This window comes from Caretta caretta, chromosome 8 (genome assembly GCF_965140235.1).
Source record: "Caretta caretta isolate rCarCar2 chromosome 8, rCarCar1.hap1, whole genome shotgun sequence".
Lineage (NCBI taxonomy): Eukaryota > Metazoa > Chordata > Testudines > Cheloniidae > Caretta > Caretta caretta.
In genome coordinates this window covers 11,502,738-11,523,247 of record NC_134213.1, presented here as the reverse complement: position 1 = coordinate 11,523,247, position 20,510 = coordinate 11,502,738, and the positions used below count along the sequence as shown (strand labels likewise).

The 20,510-nt window shown below is 42.0% G+C and overlaps 1 protein-coding gene across 2 annotated transcripts in view; it reads left to right on the top strand.

Moving 5' to 3' along the window:
• Window positions 1-4,651: 4,651 nt before the first annotated feature.
• The window catches only part of SLC25A48 (solute carrier family 25 member 48), a 34,312-nt gene continuing 18,453 nt past the window's right edge, over window positions 4,652-20,510 (top strand). Inside the window, exons 1-4 of one of the 2 annotated variants that reach the window (XM_048861550.2) lie at window positions 4,652-4,933; window positions 7,569-7,612; window positions 14,624-14,695; window positions 19,187-19,439. In XM_048861550.2, the coding sequence (XP_048717507.1) occupies window positions 4,888-4,933; window positions 7,569-7,612; window positions 14,624-14,695; window positions 19,187-19,439 (415 nt within the window). In that variant the 5' untranslated portion in view covers window positions 4,652-4,887. The remainder of the gene's footprint in view (window positions 4,934-7,568; window positions 7,613-14,623; window positions 14,696-19,186; window positions 19,440-20,510) is intronic. The other variant, XM_048861551.2, reaches the window with a different exon arrangement.

The following is a 20,510-nucleotide window of genomic DNA, read 5'->3' as shown; positions in this document are numbered from 1 at the left end:
AAAGCCTCACCAATTCGCATAGGTGACCACAGACCCAAACCCTTGGATCTGAGAACAATGAAAAAGCATTCAGTGTTTTACAAGAAGACTTTTAATAAAAATAGCAGTAAATAGAAATAAAGAAATCCCCCCTGTAAAATCAGGATGGTAGATATCTTACAGGGTAATTAGATTCAAAAACATAGAGAACCCCTCTAGGCAAAACCTTAAGTTACAAAAAAGATACACAGACAGAAATAGTTATTCTATTCAGCACAATTCTTTTCTCAGCCATTTAAAGAAATCATAATCTAACACATACCTAGCTAGATTACTTACTAAAAGTTCTAAGACTCCATTCCTGTTCTGTCTCTGGCAAGAGCAGCACACAGACAGACCCTTTGTTTGTCTCCCTCCTCCCAGCTTTTGAAAGTATCTTGTCTCCTCATTGGTCATTTTGGTCAGGTGCCAGCGAGGTTACCTTTAGCTTCTTAACCCTTTACAGGTGAGAGGAGCTTTCCCCTGGCCAGGAGGGATTTCAAGGGGGTTTACCCTTCCCTTTATATTTATGACACCAGCCCTTTATTTTCAGTTCATCTTTGGTTTAGGTTGAATATGTCTTTTCAATTTTCCTCCCATGTTTGGCTGGTGTCATTACATCTCTCTTCATAAACTGAGGGCTAATCTACCTACCGCGGCCAAGGACTTGAGGACTAGTCTTGGGGTTTCATAAACCCCACTGTCTCCCACTCTCAGGCTGGAGGCACAGGAGCATTTTGGAGTAAACAGGGTTTCATAAAAGAGCTGCTTGTAAAATCAGTTTGCCTGGCTAGTGAATTTCACTGTACGTCAAAGAGGCTAAACGGGTAGCCCTCAAGTCTGTTTATTCACAGCCCAGGTACAGCCCAGGCCGGGGTCTACCCCTGCCACTGTGCCTCAAGGCTACCCTGGAGACACCACCTCTGGGAGTGAGAGGATAGCTCAGGTTCCATGCCTGTCTGGTCCTTGGCCCTTTGCAGAGATTGTTAACAGTGGTGCCTAGATTGTAAGTGAAGAACGATCATGGAGCAGGGGTGTGTCTAGTGGTGTCCCACGGGGATCAGTTCTGGACCCTACACTATTTAGCATTTTTAACACAGATCTGGAAGAAACCATAAACTCATCACTGATAAACGGTGCTGATGACAAAGCAGTTGAGGAGGGGGGTGGTAAATAACGAAGAGAACTGATACAGGTTACTGATACAGAGTGATCGGGATCATTTGATACACTGGGTGCCAACAAACAATATCCATTTTAATGTGGTTAAATGTGAATGTAGACTTTGGGGAACAAAGAATATAGGCCACACTGACCGGATGGAGGCTAACATCTGTGGCACACTTTTTCGCTGGTGTATCTTCAGACAGTCTGGATTTACCTGGTAGTCTTTGCATATGATGCTGTCTGGTTTACTTCATTTACACATTGGTTAAATTCATTTTTAGTCATTTTGTAGCTTCATATCATTTTTTTTTAATCTACTGGCCTTGATCAATTTTTTTAGGTCCCAGTCATGCAAAGAGATGCAATGCCGTAGACCCTGGGAAGGCTGAAGGCTTTGCACCCGTGTATCTGTTTGCAATATTGGGGTTGCAGTTATGCTTTTATAAAGAGGTTAACATACAAAGAGGAGTTAATCCTGGACCAGAGTATCTGAAATGTAATGGATCATAATAAAGAAATATTGTACACTTGTCCAATCAAGTTTAACCTGTATTGTAAGCCTGGGAACCCATGCTGCACTTGTTGATGTGCCCCCATCATGATTAAAGCATGGGCCAGGACTGAAGTATCCAGTCTGTTTGGGCACATACAGTACAGAGATGACCTCCATAGAAAATATATGGATCCTTCCAGGGCTGGAAGGAGGCTTCTTTACATCCCACAAAATCCCACACATCTCCTAGTCATATAAATGAAGGCTCTTCCAAGTTCCCATGACTCTTCCCATTGAATCCCCTCCTAACTTTTTGCTGATAGATTACCACTTTACAAGTCTTTATAATTAGCTCCTTGTCAGGTATCTCAGCCCTTTTCCAGCGCTGGTTTGAAATAGTAAAGTGAAGTATCTGATTCATTGTTGGGAGCTAGTTATTCCAAGTGCTGTCAACTGCCCAGCTCACTGCAAATAGATTGGCACCCACTATGTTCAGAGATACATTTCCAGAAATTGAGCTCATCCTCCATTTCAGTTCTAGCTTCCCAACTCCTTCTGAACTATATCCAAGTTATTTGCAGTGAAGTCTGAATAACAGCTGGCTGCAATTCTATTTTACAGTAACATGAAAATCATTTAAAAATATTTCACACTTAATGGGATACTATTCAAAATGTGGTGGGGGAATTTAACTGTGTGACTCCATTAAGTTAAATTGAAGACTTGGCGAATCCACCATACATCCCTCCTTCTGAATAGTTATCCCACTTGGCCAGATTTTTCAATGGACTTCATGAAAATAATACACACAAAGTCCAGGTGCATCCATTTATATATTATATTATTTTTATTATTATTGTTATTTTATTATTTATTTTATTTATTATTAGAGCTGGTTGAAAAATGTGGGGGGGGGTCAGAGAAAATTTAAATATTGAAAATTTTTGGTTGAAAGCCACAATATTTTGATTTTCAGGCATTCTGTTTTAATTAATTTAGTCCAAAAGAATTTTTTTCTATCAAAACAGTTTTGATGGAAAATTTCCAGTCAGCCCTAGTCCCAGTGGAAATTTAATCCATTATGGTGCAAAGTATCCCATTGTGTAGAACACTTTTGATACTGGGGGAGGGATAATCCTTTGGGAAATTCCCTTTTTTCTCACTTTCTTGCCCCTCTCCACCAAGGGCATGGCGCACCCACTAGACCATCTGGCTGGCTCATGGTGTGCTCTCTTGAGAAAACGTCCCACGGACTTAATAGCGGTACATGAAGGGTCACTTCGTTTTTGTCATTTTTGTCATCTCTTTAGATCTCACTTGTACAGAGTCTAGCAGAACGATATGATAGCTCAGGGTGCCTAATCTTTTAACTTGGGAGTTCATAGAGTCAACTGGTTTAATCAGACCTATTGCACCTAAATCCTAACCCAGTAGTTCCTGGCTTTGAATGTACTTAAGTAAAGTTTCCTGGCTATAAGTTGACTGAATAGGAGTAAGTTCCATTTTTCTTGTTCCTCAATAGCAACAAGTTTAGGTTTAAGTAGGGGCCCTATCCTACAAACCCTTACGCACATAGGTGTTCCTTATGCAAGGGCATTAACAGCTGGTTTCTATAGGGACAGCCAGGGAAATTAATCCACATGAATTAAAGGTGTGAATTTGAAGTAGGTTAGTTAAATGACATTAAACCCCTGTGTGAACATTGTCACTGAGAATTAAGGCCACTTTAATTCTGATTAACAGTGTCCACACAGGGATTTAATGAAGTTTAACTAAGTAATTTTCCTGGATGTCCCTATGTTGACAAATCCTAAAGTGTGAATGGTGTCATTGGCTTCATGTATGGAATATTGAAGTCAACAGGGCTACTCGTGTGGGTAAGGTCCACTCATATGAGTAAAAGTTGGCAAGATTAGGCCCCAGATGTACAACTTCCCCAAGGATAGCTATACTATGTGCCTTAGTCTGTACTTAGAGGACCAGATTCTCAGCATAGCTGTGTTGAACTCAGTAGAGTTACTCTTATTTACATCAGTTGACATTCTGGACCACAGTCATTTTCCCTTGCATTCAGGGGCCACAGTATGAACTCTTTACTCATATTGTGATCGCATATGCGGCTATGTATCACATGAGAAGCAGTGTGGCTTAGTGGATAGCACAGAGGGTTGCGACTGAGGAGACTTACGTTCTGTTCCCAGCAGATGACCTGGGCAGATCTCTCAGCCTCAGTTTCCCCATCTGCAAAATGGGAATAATGATAACTTTTCTTTGAGATCTATTGACTAAAACACAATATAAGAGCTAGGTATTGTTGTTGTTGTTATATTGTGACTTGTGTGAGGATCTGCTCACCGACATAAGTAAGTAGTTCATACTATGGCCCTAACTCCATGCATGCCAGACTTGGAATTTCATATTAATTCACGTTTTCAAAATATTATGCCTATGGAAAAGCCCTACCTTTTCAAATGCAATTATCATCAACTATCATTATTGCAAAAAGAAAAGGAGTACTTGTGGCACCTTAGAGACTAACCAATTTATTTGAGCATGAGCTTTCGTGAGCCACAGCTCACTTCATCAGATGTGTACCGTGGAAAGTCTGCTGCAGTTTCCACGGTACACATCTGATGAAGTGAGCTGTGGCTCACGAAAGCTCATGCTCAAATAAATTGGTTAGTCTCTAAGGTGCCACAAGTCCTCCTTTTCTCTTTGCGAATACAGACTAACACGGCTGTTCCTCTGAAACCTATCATTATTGCCAGTAACATAAAATCCCTTTTACTGATTCTTCTTTCAAAAGGAACAATTAGAACACAAAGTAATTTGACCTGCAATACATGCATGGTTTGTACTTAGTCAGTAACCTTCCCCATTTGTCTCTAAAAGAAAAAAAAAAGTGTGAAAATTCCTATGCTCTGGTTGTACTGTGCCTTTAAGGTTTGGGGGAGTGATGTCACAGTGGGCTTTGGAGGCACTTTGAGACAGGCTGTGTGAGAGGTTAGAGTCAGAGTTGTTGCAGATTTAATTCTGCTGAAACATGTGAAAGACACAAACTCTTACTACAATCCCTTTGGGGCACCCCAGGGTGTCGAATTCACTTTTCTACATAACAGAGTCAAAGAGACACATTCAAGCGAAATTGACTGTGAATTGCAAACTTCCACGAAACGATTTGAATAGGAATTGTCCAGCAGTTTTAAAACATGGGCAGTCTTCAATTAGAAGATTTTGTAGCTGGTTGGATAGGAGGTAAGTAACACTGGTGGGATATTTTGGGACAGTAACACCAGAAATTTACCAAAAATAGGTAAGTGTTTGTGCATTTTTAAAAATGAAGTCTAGTGATGGATGCATTTATCAAGTTGCGTGCATTTATTCCTGTCGGCGTTTGTATGTGTCATTTGCCACATTTGTACAGAGAGGATAGCTTCAATTAAGCAGTAACAGAACATCACACAGTTTTATCTGTCTGTTCTAAGATATCAATATGCAATGAGCTGTGGGATATGACATTATGGTGTCATCTTTACATTACACATTCCTGAAGTAAGTGTATGATCTACAAGGCTGAATGTCTCTAGCTGAGAAATATGTAAAATGATATTGTAACCCAACACTTAAGACTATGGTTTTATAAAGGCATTCTAGTGTTTGCCTATTGAGTTCAGATCCCTGTGCATACAGCCTCATATTTAAACAGCTGGCAATCCTCACCAGCCAATCAGATGGCTCCATTAATCCACACCCTTTTATGAAAGGCACAGATCTGGTTCTGAGTGGATCGTCCTGATAAGGATGTAAGAGTATTATCAGGACAATTCTCACTATCAGACTAGAATTATTGATCAGGCAGTTTTCTGAAAGAATTGATTCTGGCCTTCTGTAAAATAAGTGCCATCTTAATTAGAAAGTGTAGGAAGAAGTATCTTACACTTCTAGAGAGCTCCTTTTATCTAGAAAGATCCCAAAGTGCACCACTAAAATGCAGCTATCACTGGGTTGGAAGACAGCTGGCAGGTGGACAACACAGCAGGGTAGAGAAAAAAAATTTGGCTAAGAGCAGGTGGCTACTGTTAAAAAGTGCTACTGTTGTGGATTTTTAATGCCCACACAGAGCACATGAGGCTTTTGTATTGGCCCCACACAAGGGTGTGAGACCACTAAATAGTTTGGGTCAATGTCCTCATTTATTTGGGAAAAACTGGAATCTTTTCCAAATTACCAAGAGAAAGGGTGAGGCTTGATTTCCAAAGCCTGAGGAGACTGGAGTGTCTGTTGTGATGTTATTCTGGCTAATTTGCCCATGTCTACTACTGCAAAAACATGCATACATGGGGCAGGAAAACTGGGTGAGCAAATAGCCAGTTAGGGATAAAATTTGCCAATTGTGTGTGCAATTTTCATGCACAATTGTACTCAATACTCACATAAATCAAATTCACGAATGCATGTGATGCTGCGCTAAGCTTCCGGAGCAGTTTTTAAAAGATTCTTATTCTCTACCCCCACTTTGCTTCTCTCCTCCCACTTCTTGTTGTTCTCCCTTTGATGGGCCATAATGGAAATGTTTCTTCTGGGCATTGCAGGGCGGCGGCTGATTTCCCACAACTGAGTAATGTGGTAATATTCCAATTCTCAACAGAGCTATCGATTAACTATGAAGCCATTTGTCAGGAGCCAGGGCTTGCACCAGAGCTAATCTCCAGGCAGCCTCATCAGTACAGCTGGCCTGCAGCAGGCTGCCTGATTGGCCTCGCCACCATTGGCCATGCCAGCTGATGGGCTGCTGGAGCTAGCAAGCCTGCTCTTAGGCCCGCAGCAGCAGCAGCTAACTGGCTGCTCAGTGCTCATGGCCACCCCGTGCCTGCTGCTCCTGCTTTCCACCCAGCCTAGCCTTTGTCCTGCCCCTGCTTTGGACCCCCTTTGGACTGCCTGCTACCCTGCTTGCTCCAGTTACTGACCCTGAGCTTGAGCCATGGCTTTGGCTTCTGACTACTTACTCTGGCTTGACCCTTGGCTCTACTATCCAATTCCTAGCATCCGGTTTGACCCATGCCTCTGGTTTCTGACTACGGCTTAATCCTCGGCTCTGGTTTCCAGTAACTGTCCTCTGGTTTGATCCATGGTTCTGACTGCTGACTCTGGTTTACCCCTCAGCTCCAGCATTGAGTGCTTGACCTTCAGCTTGACTCTTGGCTCCACCTTCCAACTACTGACTCCAGTTCTGACCCTAATCGCTGGTTCCTGGCATCTGCTCCAGCCATGAAGTCTCACACCCGCTCTGATCACTAGGCTAGACCGCCCTTGTCCCGCCACTGAATGACAGAGATTTTCACAAGCAGCCTCAAACGCACGCACACAAAACCTGGTTAAGAGAAAATAGATTTTGCATGGGAAAATAGGTTTTGCATGTGCAGAGGTTGAGTATAAAAATCTGTCCTCCATGTTGCAGACAGTGCATGGGACAGCACCGCAGCCCCTCCACTTATGCTATTCCAGCCCCTGGTCTGCAGTATCCTCCATAAATCATGCACAGTGCCCTTCATGTCAACCGGTCTCACCACCACCACCTCTCTGGGTTGGCTCTTGGGGATCTGGAGCAGATTATTAGCTCCATCTCACAAAGGGAATGTCAGTTCTCCCTGTGCATCTGCTCTGCAACTGACATCATTGCTTCAAGGTGTACCCTCAGGTTCTACTGACGTGTAAATTTTCATCAACTAAGTAATGAGCAGAATGACGGCGAGTGCTCTGATTGGCTGAGGGGAGCTCCTATGCAACAGGGCACGGATTTGAGTTTCATTGGGTAAATGTTACAAAAGTCTCTCCTTTTAGTTGACTCACCCAAATGTGTTTTGTCTAATGACCTTATTTTAATCCCCAGGAGCTGCAAGTGTAATTGTGGGGCATCCTCTGGACACAGTAAAGGTAAAATATTTTAAGGCGCACTTTCACTTACACAGATGGTGAGATTCATCCGTTTGCAGAGGGCCAGCAAACAACCCACACACTAGCTTCCTGTCCAGGGATAAAATTAACCCCTAAGGAAAATGCACCCACATTTAGTGATATTTCTCCTTGTATTTTTCTTTCTTTGTCTCACCTCTGATTTTAACACAGAAAAATTATTGAAAGACCTTTCAAAAGGAAGATATGAAAATATGATTATCAGGTAAATTCCCTGGATGGGATCAAAACTGAAAGCGAAAACTACCCATTATATAATGTTCCGCATACTGAAAAGGTCAGCACACACTTTATCAACCTGTGTAATGGTTGAGTTTACAAAGGCCAAAAGGCAAGCTGTATTTGTCTTTGCTGAAGAGGTATTTTTTTAAAGGTTTTCCTAAAGTTGGCAGTACTGTAAGGACAAAGTACAAATATAGCTATCCCGAAGCTAGGAGCTGCAGTTATTCAATAGCCATTCCTATCATCCTCTTTCCTACAAAAGAAATCTTTTTTTTTTCTAGATGGATTTACAGGTGTGGTGTTAGAAGATGTTTGTTAACAGGTTCTTATACTGCAGTGCAGACAAGGCAGCATAGTCTTTAACACAGATAAAGCTAGTTGAGTTGAACACACAACTGTTGGGGCACGTTAGTATTTTACTCTAATCATTGAAGCTTTAGAAGAACATACCACTCCCTCTCCTTCTCCACTGGCAAAGTATGTTATACATCCCCCTCTGTGGATGTATAGAAATACCGTTGCTAGCTAGTGGATTTACTTCTTCAACTCAAGTGGAAGAGGCCTGTGCTTTAGGCCAGGATTCCCACCCTGCTGATGACTCCTAATGGAGGTCATTATACTTGTATCTCAGTGCAAGGCCCAGTAGCCAGTAGAAATACCGTGGCTCTGCAGCGGGGATGATCAGACCACAAAGATTCTGAAGCCCTTTCATCAAATGTTCCATGGTGGCTATCTCCACAACTGCATGGAGGAGTTGTGGTTGGGCAGGGGAGGGTTGTGTCAAGAATCCAAAATGAACTGCCTGCGTCAGGCACTCATGGAGCACCACAGTTACTGCTATAGCCCAATGAGCTGCCGAGTAGGTCCTGAGATGCACCATTGGCTGAGAGAGGATTACATAGCTTGTTGGGCAAGAACAGTGGCTCTGAGAACTCTGAGGGAAGTGTAGGCCAAAGTGGCCTATGCGGTACCCTTTCTACAGGTTGAAGAAGATTGTCCCTCTCACACATGCTGCAATGGGAAGTGGGGCCAGGGTTCCTCTTTTGCAGGGAGGCTAATGCTGATATCACTATTACCCTGGAGCAATCACAGTGCTGTGTAATAAGAATCTAGCCCCTGTGCATGGACCTGGGAGAGGTGGTGGTGGTGGTGGGGAAGTAGGCTGGGTAGGAAGGCTTCTTGCATCATCTGCCCAGCCCCTGCAAACCTGTGCAGGGACCTGTGCAACATGTGGCTACATGATGGTACATTTTATTTTACTTTCCTGCTATTTTCAAAGCCAGCTAAGAGATTTGGTAGCCAAATTGCGATGAAAATGAACAGGAATAGGGCTTTAAGAATCTCAGCTTATAGTCCTTGTGCTCTTGCTCCAGAAAAGCTGATCTTGTGTTTATTAAGAAGTTAGATACCATCAGACTGAGGATCATTGTTGCTTGAGGTACTTGGGTTTCTTCGGGGACGCATGGTGCTGACTACTGAACTGTGTCACTGACTGCAGAAGCAGTGCCAGTGAATTAACAAATGACACTGGGAAGCCAATGTTCAGAGCCGAGTATGTGCAGCAGGAACTGTGTGTTGGCTATGTTGTCTATGAATGCCTCTGGAAATACTGTTTGCTTACATCCCAGAGAGGTGTCTTCCTTTAAGTCCAGCAATATATGGCTTTGATGTCATCACAGTGTGTGGGTGATGGACACGGGCAATGTATGTTGTTGGGAGCGTTTGCGTTCTGTTTGTTCAGGAGCTGCCAAGTAACAAGTAGTGCATTTTTCAGTGCTTATAAAGACAACTGTCAGGCTGACACCTCTGTTACATTTGGTTCTGGATGTCGTTTGGGAATACCAAGTAGGCAGTTTTGTTACTTTTCCAAATTGGAGGGGGAAGGAATCTAACCAATATTGAACTACAAAGTGAGCACCTGAACAGTGTTTACCCATGAACATAGTGCCCAGTGGAATAAGGAATGAAGGTTTCCTCTTTCTGGGAGCTGAGAAACTTGGGTAAATACATGCATTATTTCATGTATATTAAGTTACCAGCATGGCAATTCTCGACAAACAAACCAAACACTTGGTTCAGCAGTTTTTTTCCCTTCCCCATCCCCTAAAATCCAAGCAAGTTTTTTCCCTTGTATTATGAGGTTATGTCTATAAATGGTCTTAGCTTCATTCACCTTTCACTCCACATCTTTCATTTTACCCTTTATACACCAGAACCTTCTTGAGTAGGCACTGTTGCTGTTCTCAGCTTTTGCATGTGATTCGAGATGCTGGGTCTTCTCCAAGACAAAAGCCAATTTCACTAATGAAACCAGAAAATAAACTAGAAAGCTGCTCCTATGCTCATGTCAGGGGAGGACTCCACATGCACCTTCAAATTAGCAATTATCCCCTTTTGATCTGTTCACTTTGTTTATTCTAACCAATGGCTTCACATCCTTCTCCATGCTGGCAGGAGCAGCTTACATGAGCTATCTCCTTATGGTTGTCCAAAGTCAGGGTTCTAAACTAGAACCCAAAGAAAAGACCATTCTGAGACTCTGTTAAAGAGAAAGCCCTCCCTAGTCATTTGCTGGGACATTCCCTTTCACTTGTGTTACCTCTGTTGGGCCATTGGTTGCTTTTCCTTGCCTCTGCTTATTAGTGACTGTTGCTTTTGTCAATTTTAGGTGGCTTTCATTTCTAATAAGCCACTGTATGCATTATAGCAGTAGAACACACTTATCCAGCTTCTTCAAGGGCATGCCATCAGTGTCATTTTGAACTGGAGTCTGTTTCAATTCAGAATAAGGTTTAACTGCTATGCCTGCAGTGCTTTCATGGCTCACTCATGTGGAGAGAAGCACATTGAATGTTGTATTCACTTGCCACTGCAGTTACCCAAGTCAGACTAACATTTGAGGAATGCTTTAATTAATGAATTTGTTTATTCACAGATATTAGTTTGCATTCTTCTCTCTTATATATCACAAGCCAGTTTCACACACTGGCCATGCAGGTAAGAGTCCTCCAAGTGAAAATATGATTCTTTGCATTCATGCACGATGATGAACCTTTAGCGTGTATAAAAACAGTTCTGCATTTTAAGCATACAGTGATGATGGCCCTGATCCTCAAGTCTGGCTGACCTGCACTCAAATGCGATCTTTATACCAGCTATGTGCTCCCAGATCTTGGGGTCAGTCAGAAAAGCCTCAGTGTAACAAGATGCTTTGCTGAATACTCTTATCCCTCCTTATTTCCAGAAGAAAATCTCATTACACTGTGAGAGGTTTCAAATTCTACCTTTCCTGCACTGCAGAGTGACTGCTATTGAATGACACTGAGTTTCTGTAAGGAACAACCGGTGGAATTTTAAGGATCCGGGATAGGAGATACAATACTGTAAACCTGGAATAGCAAAATCTAAGAGGTATCGTTGGTTGTGAGGGTAGCAAGGCTACTCAAGTCTGAAATCCTTGTTGTGCCATAAATTAAAATGTAATATGGAGGAATAAGTTCCAAAGGAAACTGGTGTAATAAATTCAGGACCAAATTGTCCACTAGTGTAAATCCATTGACTTCAATAGAATTATATCAGCAGAAAATTCAACCCTCACTGTTAGTACGCAGAGGACAGTTTAGTTAAAGAATACTCTCTGTGATGAGAAGAGATTGTCCTTTGTTACTCCAAAACGCATTAACTTTAACCTCTAGGAACCTGGTTAGTGTGTAAAAGAAAAGAAAACAAACCTGAGGAGATGAAATGGAAAAACCCCATGTTAAGGACGCAAATCCGTGCAAGAAAGAATTCAGAGTCACAGTAAGCAATAACCATGATGGCAAGGGCAAGGCTTACCCTTGCAAATAGCCATTCAGGCCCATATCTATGCAAATATCTGAGTTACTCCTGCCATGATGGTAACTGGATGCACAACTCGGGTATGCTGCTCTCCACACAACTGCAATTCTGTGCCTGTCTTTTTGAAATCGAGACCTGCTATATGCGGTATATGAACAGCAGCTGCCGCCTGCCTCTAGAATGGCGAGTGTTTAAAAAGGCTGGTGAAAATATTTCTCTTTGATTGCACATTTTAAAAAAAATTATGGACCATTCCTCCATGGACTCATTTTGTTACGTGAGGAGTTATGTGCATCGTGTCCCATACATCAAGACGATGGCATATGGCAATGGCACTCAGTATTCTAGATAAACCTGCAAAGCTTGGGTTTACTCTCTCATCCTCTGGGGCTAGGATCCCAGTGATGATTCCCGCAGTAGCTCATTCCGTGCTTTCAACGTGAAAACTCCTCTCCATGGGTCGTCTGTGGCATGTCCTTCAGTGAGTTCTCAATATTCATCTTAAATATATAGCATAGATAGCTATTGATATAGCCAGAGTAAAATACCTGGGGACTTCTGCTTGCTAAAGCAATTGGGTGCAATATGAAATGTCCCATTCATTCTTGGAGGGAGAGGATGCTGCTGCCAGCTATGCTGATTTTGGAGCAACTGGAATGATGTAGATGTTGAGTAGGGATATGGTTGTGTATACTTATTTCGTAAGCAACTTTTATCCTGATCTGGAGAAAATGGCATGCGTTGCTTTCTCAGCTGTTAGTGTGGTGCCATAGTGTGATGATGATCAGAGGAAGAGGGAGTGGGGAGATGAAGCAGTAGGTAACGAGGGAGGAGGTTTTACATTGGAGGAAAATGGATAATAGTCTGCAGAAGGGGAAAAGAGTTTTGCCAAATCTGGGGTTCCTGTATATGAAAAAAATGTAATTAAATAATGGAAATCGAAGGCTGGGCTGAGGGAAATCACCGTTTGCAAGAGAGAGGTCAGAGAGCATTAGTGATGGTTAAATCTTGATCCTACTGAGGCCAATCGCAAAATTCCTTATGTTTCATGTAAGCCTTTGTTTCTTGTTTTTCAAACCTCCTTCCAACTGAAGAACTTGCCAGTGTCACACATTCCAATTTTCTATATGTTGTAAATAACAATTGGGCCAGATCTTTAGCTGGTGTAAAATGGTGTAGCTCCACTAAAACCAGTTATAGGTAGCTGGCTGTTCTTTTCTGAAAGACAGTTTGGAAACTGTCCGGGTTCTGTTATTCAGAGATATCCTACCAACCGCCTACTGATGTGTCCATTCTAAAGACTATTGCACTGGGAGTATATGCTGGGGGCAAGATATGGTGATGCAGATAGCTAGCGATAGGGCATGCTGTGCAGAGGGGTCATGACAAGGGGGAAAATGTCATTGCAGATTTAAGGGGTGGATGTAAACACTACAGGGTCATTTAGGCCATCATTCTGTGCAGCCACTTACAGAGGGGGAAAGGGGGTCAGTGCTCTTGATATCAGGATAAAAAACAGGGACTGAATTTCCCCTAAAATAAACCTGCAAGCTAAGAAAATTTGTCAGTTGATTGCAATGACTTTTTTTCTATTAAAAACATGAAAGCAGCTTGATGGATGAGCTATATATGTGAGAGGTGAAATATCTGTTAAACAACACAGGGTTTGTCATGGTTAATGTGCTGGGTTTCATTACTGCTGTTGGTCCTTTTAGAAAACATATAAATATCTCTTTCCAGAAACAAATCCTCTTGGTTTGGAGCAATGTCTAAAACACCTTTTTTTCATTAGAAGTTAGATATTTCTGAGGCTTGGAATGATTGCCTTGGCTCCATTTAATGTTTAGACATCTAGCATGAAATTCACCTAGCACTGTCAGGGCCATGGAAGGCACCTTACGCAACAGAACTGCTGCAGGTCTGATCTGCAGGGACGGGCAGCTAAAGAGCAGGTAGGTGAGGTACTCTGCACGCCCTGCATAAAGTGCAGCTAAGCTCTGCACCAGCTCCACCAGCAATGAGAGTTAGGTTGCAGATGGGGCAAGGCCATTGGATCTATGATCTAGTGGCCACAATCCCCAGTGGAGGGGGTTTAAGGTTTGTGGCACCGATTCAAGCACATATGCTGATGTAGAAGCCATGGAGCCATGACCTAACATATGTTGAGAGTCTGAATTCCAGAAACCTAGCACTCATTTTCTTCTCCTGCCATTTACTTGGACTTTGGGGGAGAGGGTAAGTTTTCCTGCTATTCAAGGTTTCTTTCAGGCATATCAACTAACTTAAAGGAGAACACATGATAAATGATGAACTACCTGCTACACTCCCTGAAGGCTAATAACAAAAGGCTTAAAATCATAGGCAAGCTTCCGCTTACATTAGATTAATAGAATTTAAGGCCAGAAGGGACGATTATGGTCTAGTCTGTCCTTCTGCCATAGAATTTTAGCCAGTGATTCCCACATAAAAGCTATAACTTCTTGTTGACGTAGAGTATATCTTTCAGAAAGCTATCTGATTTTGGTTTAAAGACTTCAGGTAACAGAGAATCCACTGCATTCCTGGGTAGCTAATAGTCTCCTTTGCAAATGATATTATTCTGCATAACACATGTGCTAATGATTCTGTGCAGAGCTGGGAGGCCTTGCCTTTCCATATTTCATACCAGTGTGACAATCACGGATTCTGGATGAAGCAAAGAGCCCCGAACTTCTGAGGTTCTGTTTGGATCTGCCACTAGCTCAGTGCAAACTGGGCTGCTGCATGTTTATTTACTTTATTGTCCCATTTGTCCTAGGAGCAAAGCCATAATTTACTGTCAAATCAAAATGTGCATTGTTTGCATAGCATGAGCTTTCACTGACTTGAAAATGCATTGTTTCAATTACATTTCATCAATATATTTTGCAGACTCGCTTACAAGCTGGACAAGGATATGGAAATACACTTAATTGTATTCTTACCGTGTACAGAAATGAAAGTGTAAGTACCTTGGTTTGTCTATAACATGCCAGAATAGAAAATGAAAAAAGATATTAAAAGTGATTACAAAACAGTATGCATTCAGTGCAATAGCATTCAAAGCCCTTACGTGAAGAGCTGCAAGCATCCATCCATCTCCTCTGCCCCAGCTAACCCTGACCTACAAGAGAGACTCCTCCTCCTCAAAGAAGTGCCTAAGGATTTTTGGCCCCTTTGAGTGGGCAGGACACAGGCTTGTATGACTTTCAATTTCCTTTCTATTTCCGGAACACTGTTTTTCCCAGAATAAACCTGCTTGTGAGTGGGAGGGCAAACAACCTCTTTCGACACAGGTCCGACCTAGAGCCTAAACTTTGGAAGTACAGAAGTGGACTTTATGCCCAATCCTGCTCCTATTGACCTCACTCACAGAGCTTCCCTGGACTTCACTGGGAGCAGACTAATCTCCTTTCTTGTTACTCTTACTGAGAAATCCAAAGTTGTTCCTAAACCAAATGCTTGTCTACATGGGGAGCTAATGCGCACCGGGGAGGCATGAATTCTAATGCACGCCAACATGTTGCACGCTCACTGGCTCATGCAGACCTGTCTGACATACACTAAAAGTTCCCTAGTCCACGTTTCAAACAATACTAGGTTTAATGCACGATAGTGAGCTTTCAGTTTGCGCCAGTCAGGTCTACGTGGGCCAGTGAGTATGCAACACATTGGTGTGCATTAGAATTCACACCACCCTGGTGTGCCATACTGCACCCTGTAGACAAGCCCTAAGGTGTCCTGCCCTCTTGTTCAGATTCTGAATTGTTAGAACAGCCAGCCAGGCCCGTTGAAGGTAATTTGGGGCCAAGTTCTGTGTTGACTTAGTCCCCCTGTGACAACATGGAAGTGAATGGAATGGCCTGGGTGTAAATCAGTACAGAAACTGGCTCATAACCATGACACAGATTTAGGTCTTATGACACTGATGGTCCGATCCTACATTCTTTACTCGGGCAAAACTCCCAGTAAACATTAAGCCAAATGATTATTAGAAACAAGGTTATCCTGGGTAGTACACTGCTGTACCTTCACTGTGCTGTCTAATCCACTTTAATGGGAGTTTTGCCTTAGTGAGGACTGAATAGCGTGGCAAGATTGGCTTAGGTAAAATGGGCAAGTTTTCCACCTGTGTAATTTGACAAACAATGCATGGGGGAAGGGGGCAACCTCATGAAAGGTTAATAATGCTGAACTGATAGTGCACCACCATCTGCTTTATATGTACAGCATAGTTAACATATCATTACTCGTGACTGTCTCTTTTCTTGTGCCTGGTTCAGCTTCCCCTGTTCACCATATTGCAAGCTCCAGTACCTCTTCCTTGAAGTTTTACAGGCACAATTTTCTGCTGGTATCCGTCCATTGACTCCAGAAGAGAATTTGGCCCTAAATATTGACAGTATTTTCCTATGTCTCCAGATTTGCTATATTAAGAATATTCCCTTATGCTGTATAATCTGTGAAAAGCACTGACAGTAATTTCTTAGTGTCCTAAATTCACTTCCATTTTCTAAGTGTAACTGCTCTGCTCCAAGAAACATCTGCTATTCAGTTTTCGCATTTTCAGTCTGACATCCATCTTGGGTTTTAGCTAGCTAGCTAGCTAGCCTGACATGACATTAGTTAAAGAATTGTTGAGAATTTACTTAGGGCATTACATTTCACATCCAATTAGCTCTGTGAAGGGATCAAAGAAAACATAGGTTAAAAAAATGACAAGAAAAGTATTCAGTGATCAATTTCCTACCCCGTATAAAAGCAGACTTATAATTCCTGGGAAACTGAATTGAAGTGGAGATATGCAAAGTCAAGTATAGCAGGACGTGACCAGAATCCCAGGGGTGCCAGCTGAGGTCACTCAGTTAGAGTGAAATGCAAAGAATGGGGCAGACAATCCCCAAAACTGGTGGATATTCCAATACTTAGATTTACCAAGCCAGCACAAAAAAAGCTTCTAATATACCTCACTGGTTACTCAGAAGTCAACAACACAGTTACCTTAAAGTAACCCAGCCTCAGGCTTCCAACTAAACACCCAAGTCAAAAATGATGAGGATTAATGAAAATCATATTCACCATATAAAAAAAGCTCTACCAATCTTACTAATCTATTAGAGTTCTTTGAAGGAGTCAACAGACAGGTGGACAAGGGGGATCCAGTGGACATAGTGTACTTAGATTTCCAGAAAGCCTTTGACAAGGTCCCTCACCAAAGGCTCTTACATTAATTAAGTTGTCATGGGATAAGAGGGAAGGTCCTTTGATGGATTGAGAACTGGTTAAAAGACAGGGAATAAAGGATAGGAATAAATGGTAAATTTTCAGAATGGAGAGGGGTAACTAGTGGTGTTCCCCCAGGGTCAGTCCTAGGACCAATCTTATTCAACTTATTCATAAATGATCTGGAGAAAGGATAAACAGTGAGGTGGCAAAGTTTGCAGATGATACTAAACTGCTCGAGATAGTTAAGACCAAAGTAGACTGTGAAGAACTTCAAAAAGATCTCACAAAACTAAGTGATTAGGCAACAAAATGGCAAATGAAATTTAATGTGGATAAATGTAAAGTAATGCACATTGGAAAAAATAACCCAAATTATACATATAATGTGATGGGGGCTAATTTAGCTATCACTAATCAGGAGAAAGATCTCGGAGTCATTGTGGATAGTTCTCTGAAGACATCCATGCAGTCTGCAGCGGCAGTCAAAAAAGCAAACGGGATGTTAGGAATCATTAATCTTATTGCCCTTATATAAATCCATGGCATGCCCACATCTTGAATACTGTATACAGATGTGGTCCCCTCATCTCAAAAAAGATATACTGGCATTAGAAAAGGTTCAGAAAAGGGCAACTAAAATGATTAGGGGTTTGGAACAGGTCCCATAGAGGAGAGATTAAAGAGGCTAGGACTTTTCAGCTTGGAAAAGAAGAGACTAAGGGGGGGAGATGATAGAGGTATATAAAATCATGAGTGGTGTGGAGCAAGTGAATAAGGAAAAGTTATTTACTTGTTCCCATAATATAAGAACTAGGGGCCACCACATGAAATTAATGGGCAGCAGGTTTAAAACAAATAAAAGGAAGTTCTTCACTCAGCGCACAGTCAACCTGTGGAACTCCTTGCCTGAGGAGGCTGTCAAGGCTGGGACTATAACAGGGTTTAAAAGAGAACTGGATAAATTCATGGAGGTTAAGTCCATTAATGGCTATTAGCCAGGATGGGTAAGGAATGGTGTCCCTAGCCTCTGTTTGTCAGAGGGTGGAGATGGATGGCAGGAGAGAGATCACTGACCATTACCTGTTAGGTTCACTCTCTCTGGGGCACTTGGCATTGGCCACTGTTGGTAGACAGGATATTGGGCTGGATGGACCTTTGGTCTGACCCAGTATGGCCATTCTTATGTTCTTAATCCCAAAGGATTGGGCACATTACCTCCCAGATTAATGGATATTCCAGACCTTTCCCAAATACATGCTTACAGCCAATTCTTATTAACTAAACTAAATTTTATTTAAAAAGAAAAGAGAGTATAGGTTAAAAGATCAGTATACATACAGACATGAGTACAATCTTGAGCTTCAGATTCACAGCAGAGATGGTAAGCTTTGTAGATGCAAAGAGTTCTTTCAGAAATAGTCCATAGGTTATAGTCCAATGTTTGTATTCATGGTGGTCCAGTCAGCACTGGGATCTCTAGACTATCAAGGTTGAAAGGGACCTTGGGAGGTCATCTAGTCTAATCCCCTGCTCAAAGCAGGACCAATCCCCAATTTTTGCCCCAGATCCCTAAATGACCCCCTCAAGGATTGAACTCACAACCCTGGGTTTAGCAGGCCAATGCTCAAACCACTGAGCTATGCCCCCCCCCTCCCCCCGCCCAGTCATTGTGGCTTAGGCTTCCGTTACATGAGGGCTCAAGCAGATCCGAGATGACAGGATCAGGACCCACGCCATTTTTTTATTCAGTTTCAGGCCCTCTTGTGACAGCTCGGAGTCCCTTGGCAAACAATAGACACTCATTTCCTAAGCATCACCGGTAATTATTCCCACAGATCCACATAAAGCAATTGCCTGTTTTTCCACCATTCGCAGATGACTTACTATACATTTCAAAGATAGAGGAATACAGTGATATCCTGTGTTTACAGTTGATTTAAATGTTAAGATGTCCTTTTGATCTCTGAATTAACAGAATACAGCATAGACAGTGACTATTTGATTACATTATTGACCTCTACCAATATATATATAAAAACACAAAAACATAAACATATCTACCCATATGTCTTTAAGGGTTGAATTTCGGTTATTTAGCCTGCAGGATACTTTCTGGTCATGTGTCACACAGGGACTGTGGAATTCTAAGGTTTACTGTGAAGTGTACAAACTAGGAAAAATAATCAAATTGATACATCTCCTTTAACTCTTGCTTTATTTCATTGTTAGGTTCTCGGATTCTTTAAAGGGATGTCATTCCCATTGGCCAGCATTGCTGTCTACAGCTCGGTGACATTTGGTGTCTTCAGCAATACTCAAAGGTTTATTAGCCAGCAGCGCTATGGAGATTCTAACCATGCCCCAGCACTCTCAGACTTGATTGTTGCCAGCATGGTAGCAGGGGTTGTCTCAGTAGGAATTGGTGGTCCTGTGGACCTAATAAAGATAAGACTACAGATGCAGACACAGCCATTTATTAAAGGTAAGAAGGTTGTTTTTCAGTCTTTTCTGCTTATTCAGATTAATTGAATCTGTGATTCAAGGCTGGATTCACCACTGTTTTGCATCCATGGCGCTTATTGACACTAATGCAAACACTCTACCAATTAGAATTCTCCAGTCCCCCAGAGCCTGATCAAAAGGCCATTGGAACCAGTAAAAAGACTCCCATTGACTTCAGTGGCCTCTGGATCAGGCCCTTACACCAATGGATATGTTCTACAACCACTTTGCACCAACGTAAATGACTATGCCAGATGCAAGGCAACAGAGAATCAGGTCCATGGTCCCTAAATTAAATTGTATGCCATAAGATGCTCATAAACTGCAATAAGAAAAGGAGTACTAAAGTGAGCTGTAGCTCACGAAAGCTTATTCTCAAATAAATTGGTTAGTCTCTAAGGTGCCACAAGTACTCCTTTTCTTTTTGCGAATACAGACTAACCCGGCTGCTACTCTGAAACCTGTCATAAACTGCAATGAATCCAGAAAGATTTTAATTTGCAGCAGTTGCACCAGCCAGGCCTTGAAGGAGAGGTGATCAGCCACGGATTAGACAGTGCATTAAAGGCACAGTCACCTGAGACACAGGGTAAACTTTCTTTTCAGTAATAGTCTGATTTTTTGTTTGTTTGTGGAACAAGTGACCCAACAGGAGGTGGAACAATGTGAGCCAATCCTGCAGTCTTTACTCAAGCTTCAATTACAATTTTCCCTGAATAAGCACTGATGATGGACTATAGTATTTGGCTCATGGTAGTATCCTCTCACCATTTATCATTAAGATCCACACTGTTGAGAATGATTTTTTTTTCCTATAGATTTGCTACACAAGAACACATTGATGGAGTCTAATTTATGGGCATTTTCATCCTTTGTTCCTTCGTTAAAACTGCCTCTGATGTCCATAGGAGTTCTGGGGGCAGAAAGCAATAGAATATTCAAACCCTTTGTGTTCATATAACTCCCATTAATGTTAAGAAGAGCAACTATGCTTATCAAGTGGATTAAAAAAATTCTCCATTTTCAAGCACGTTATTTAGAATCTAGGCTA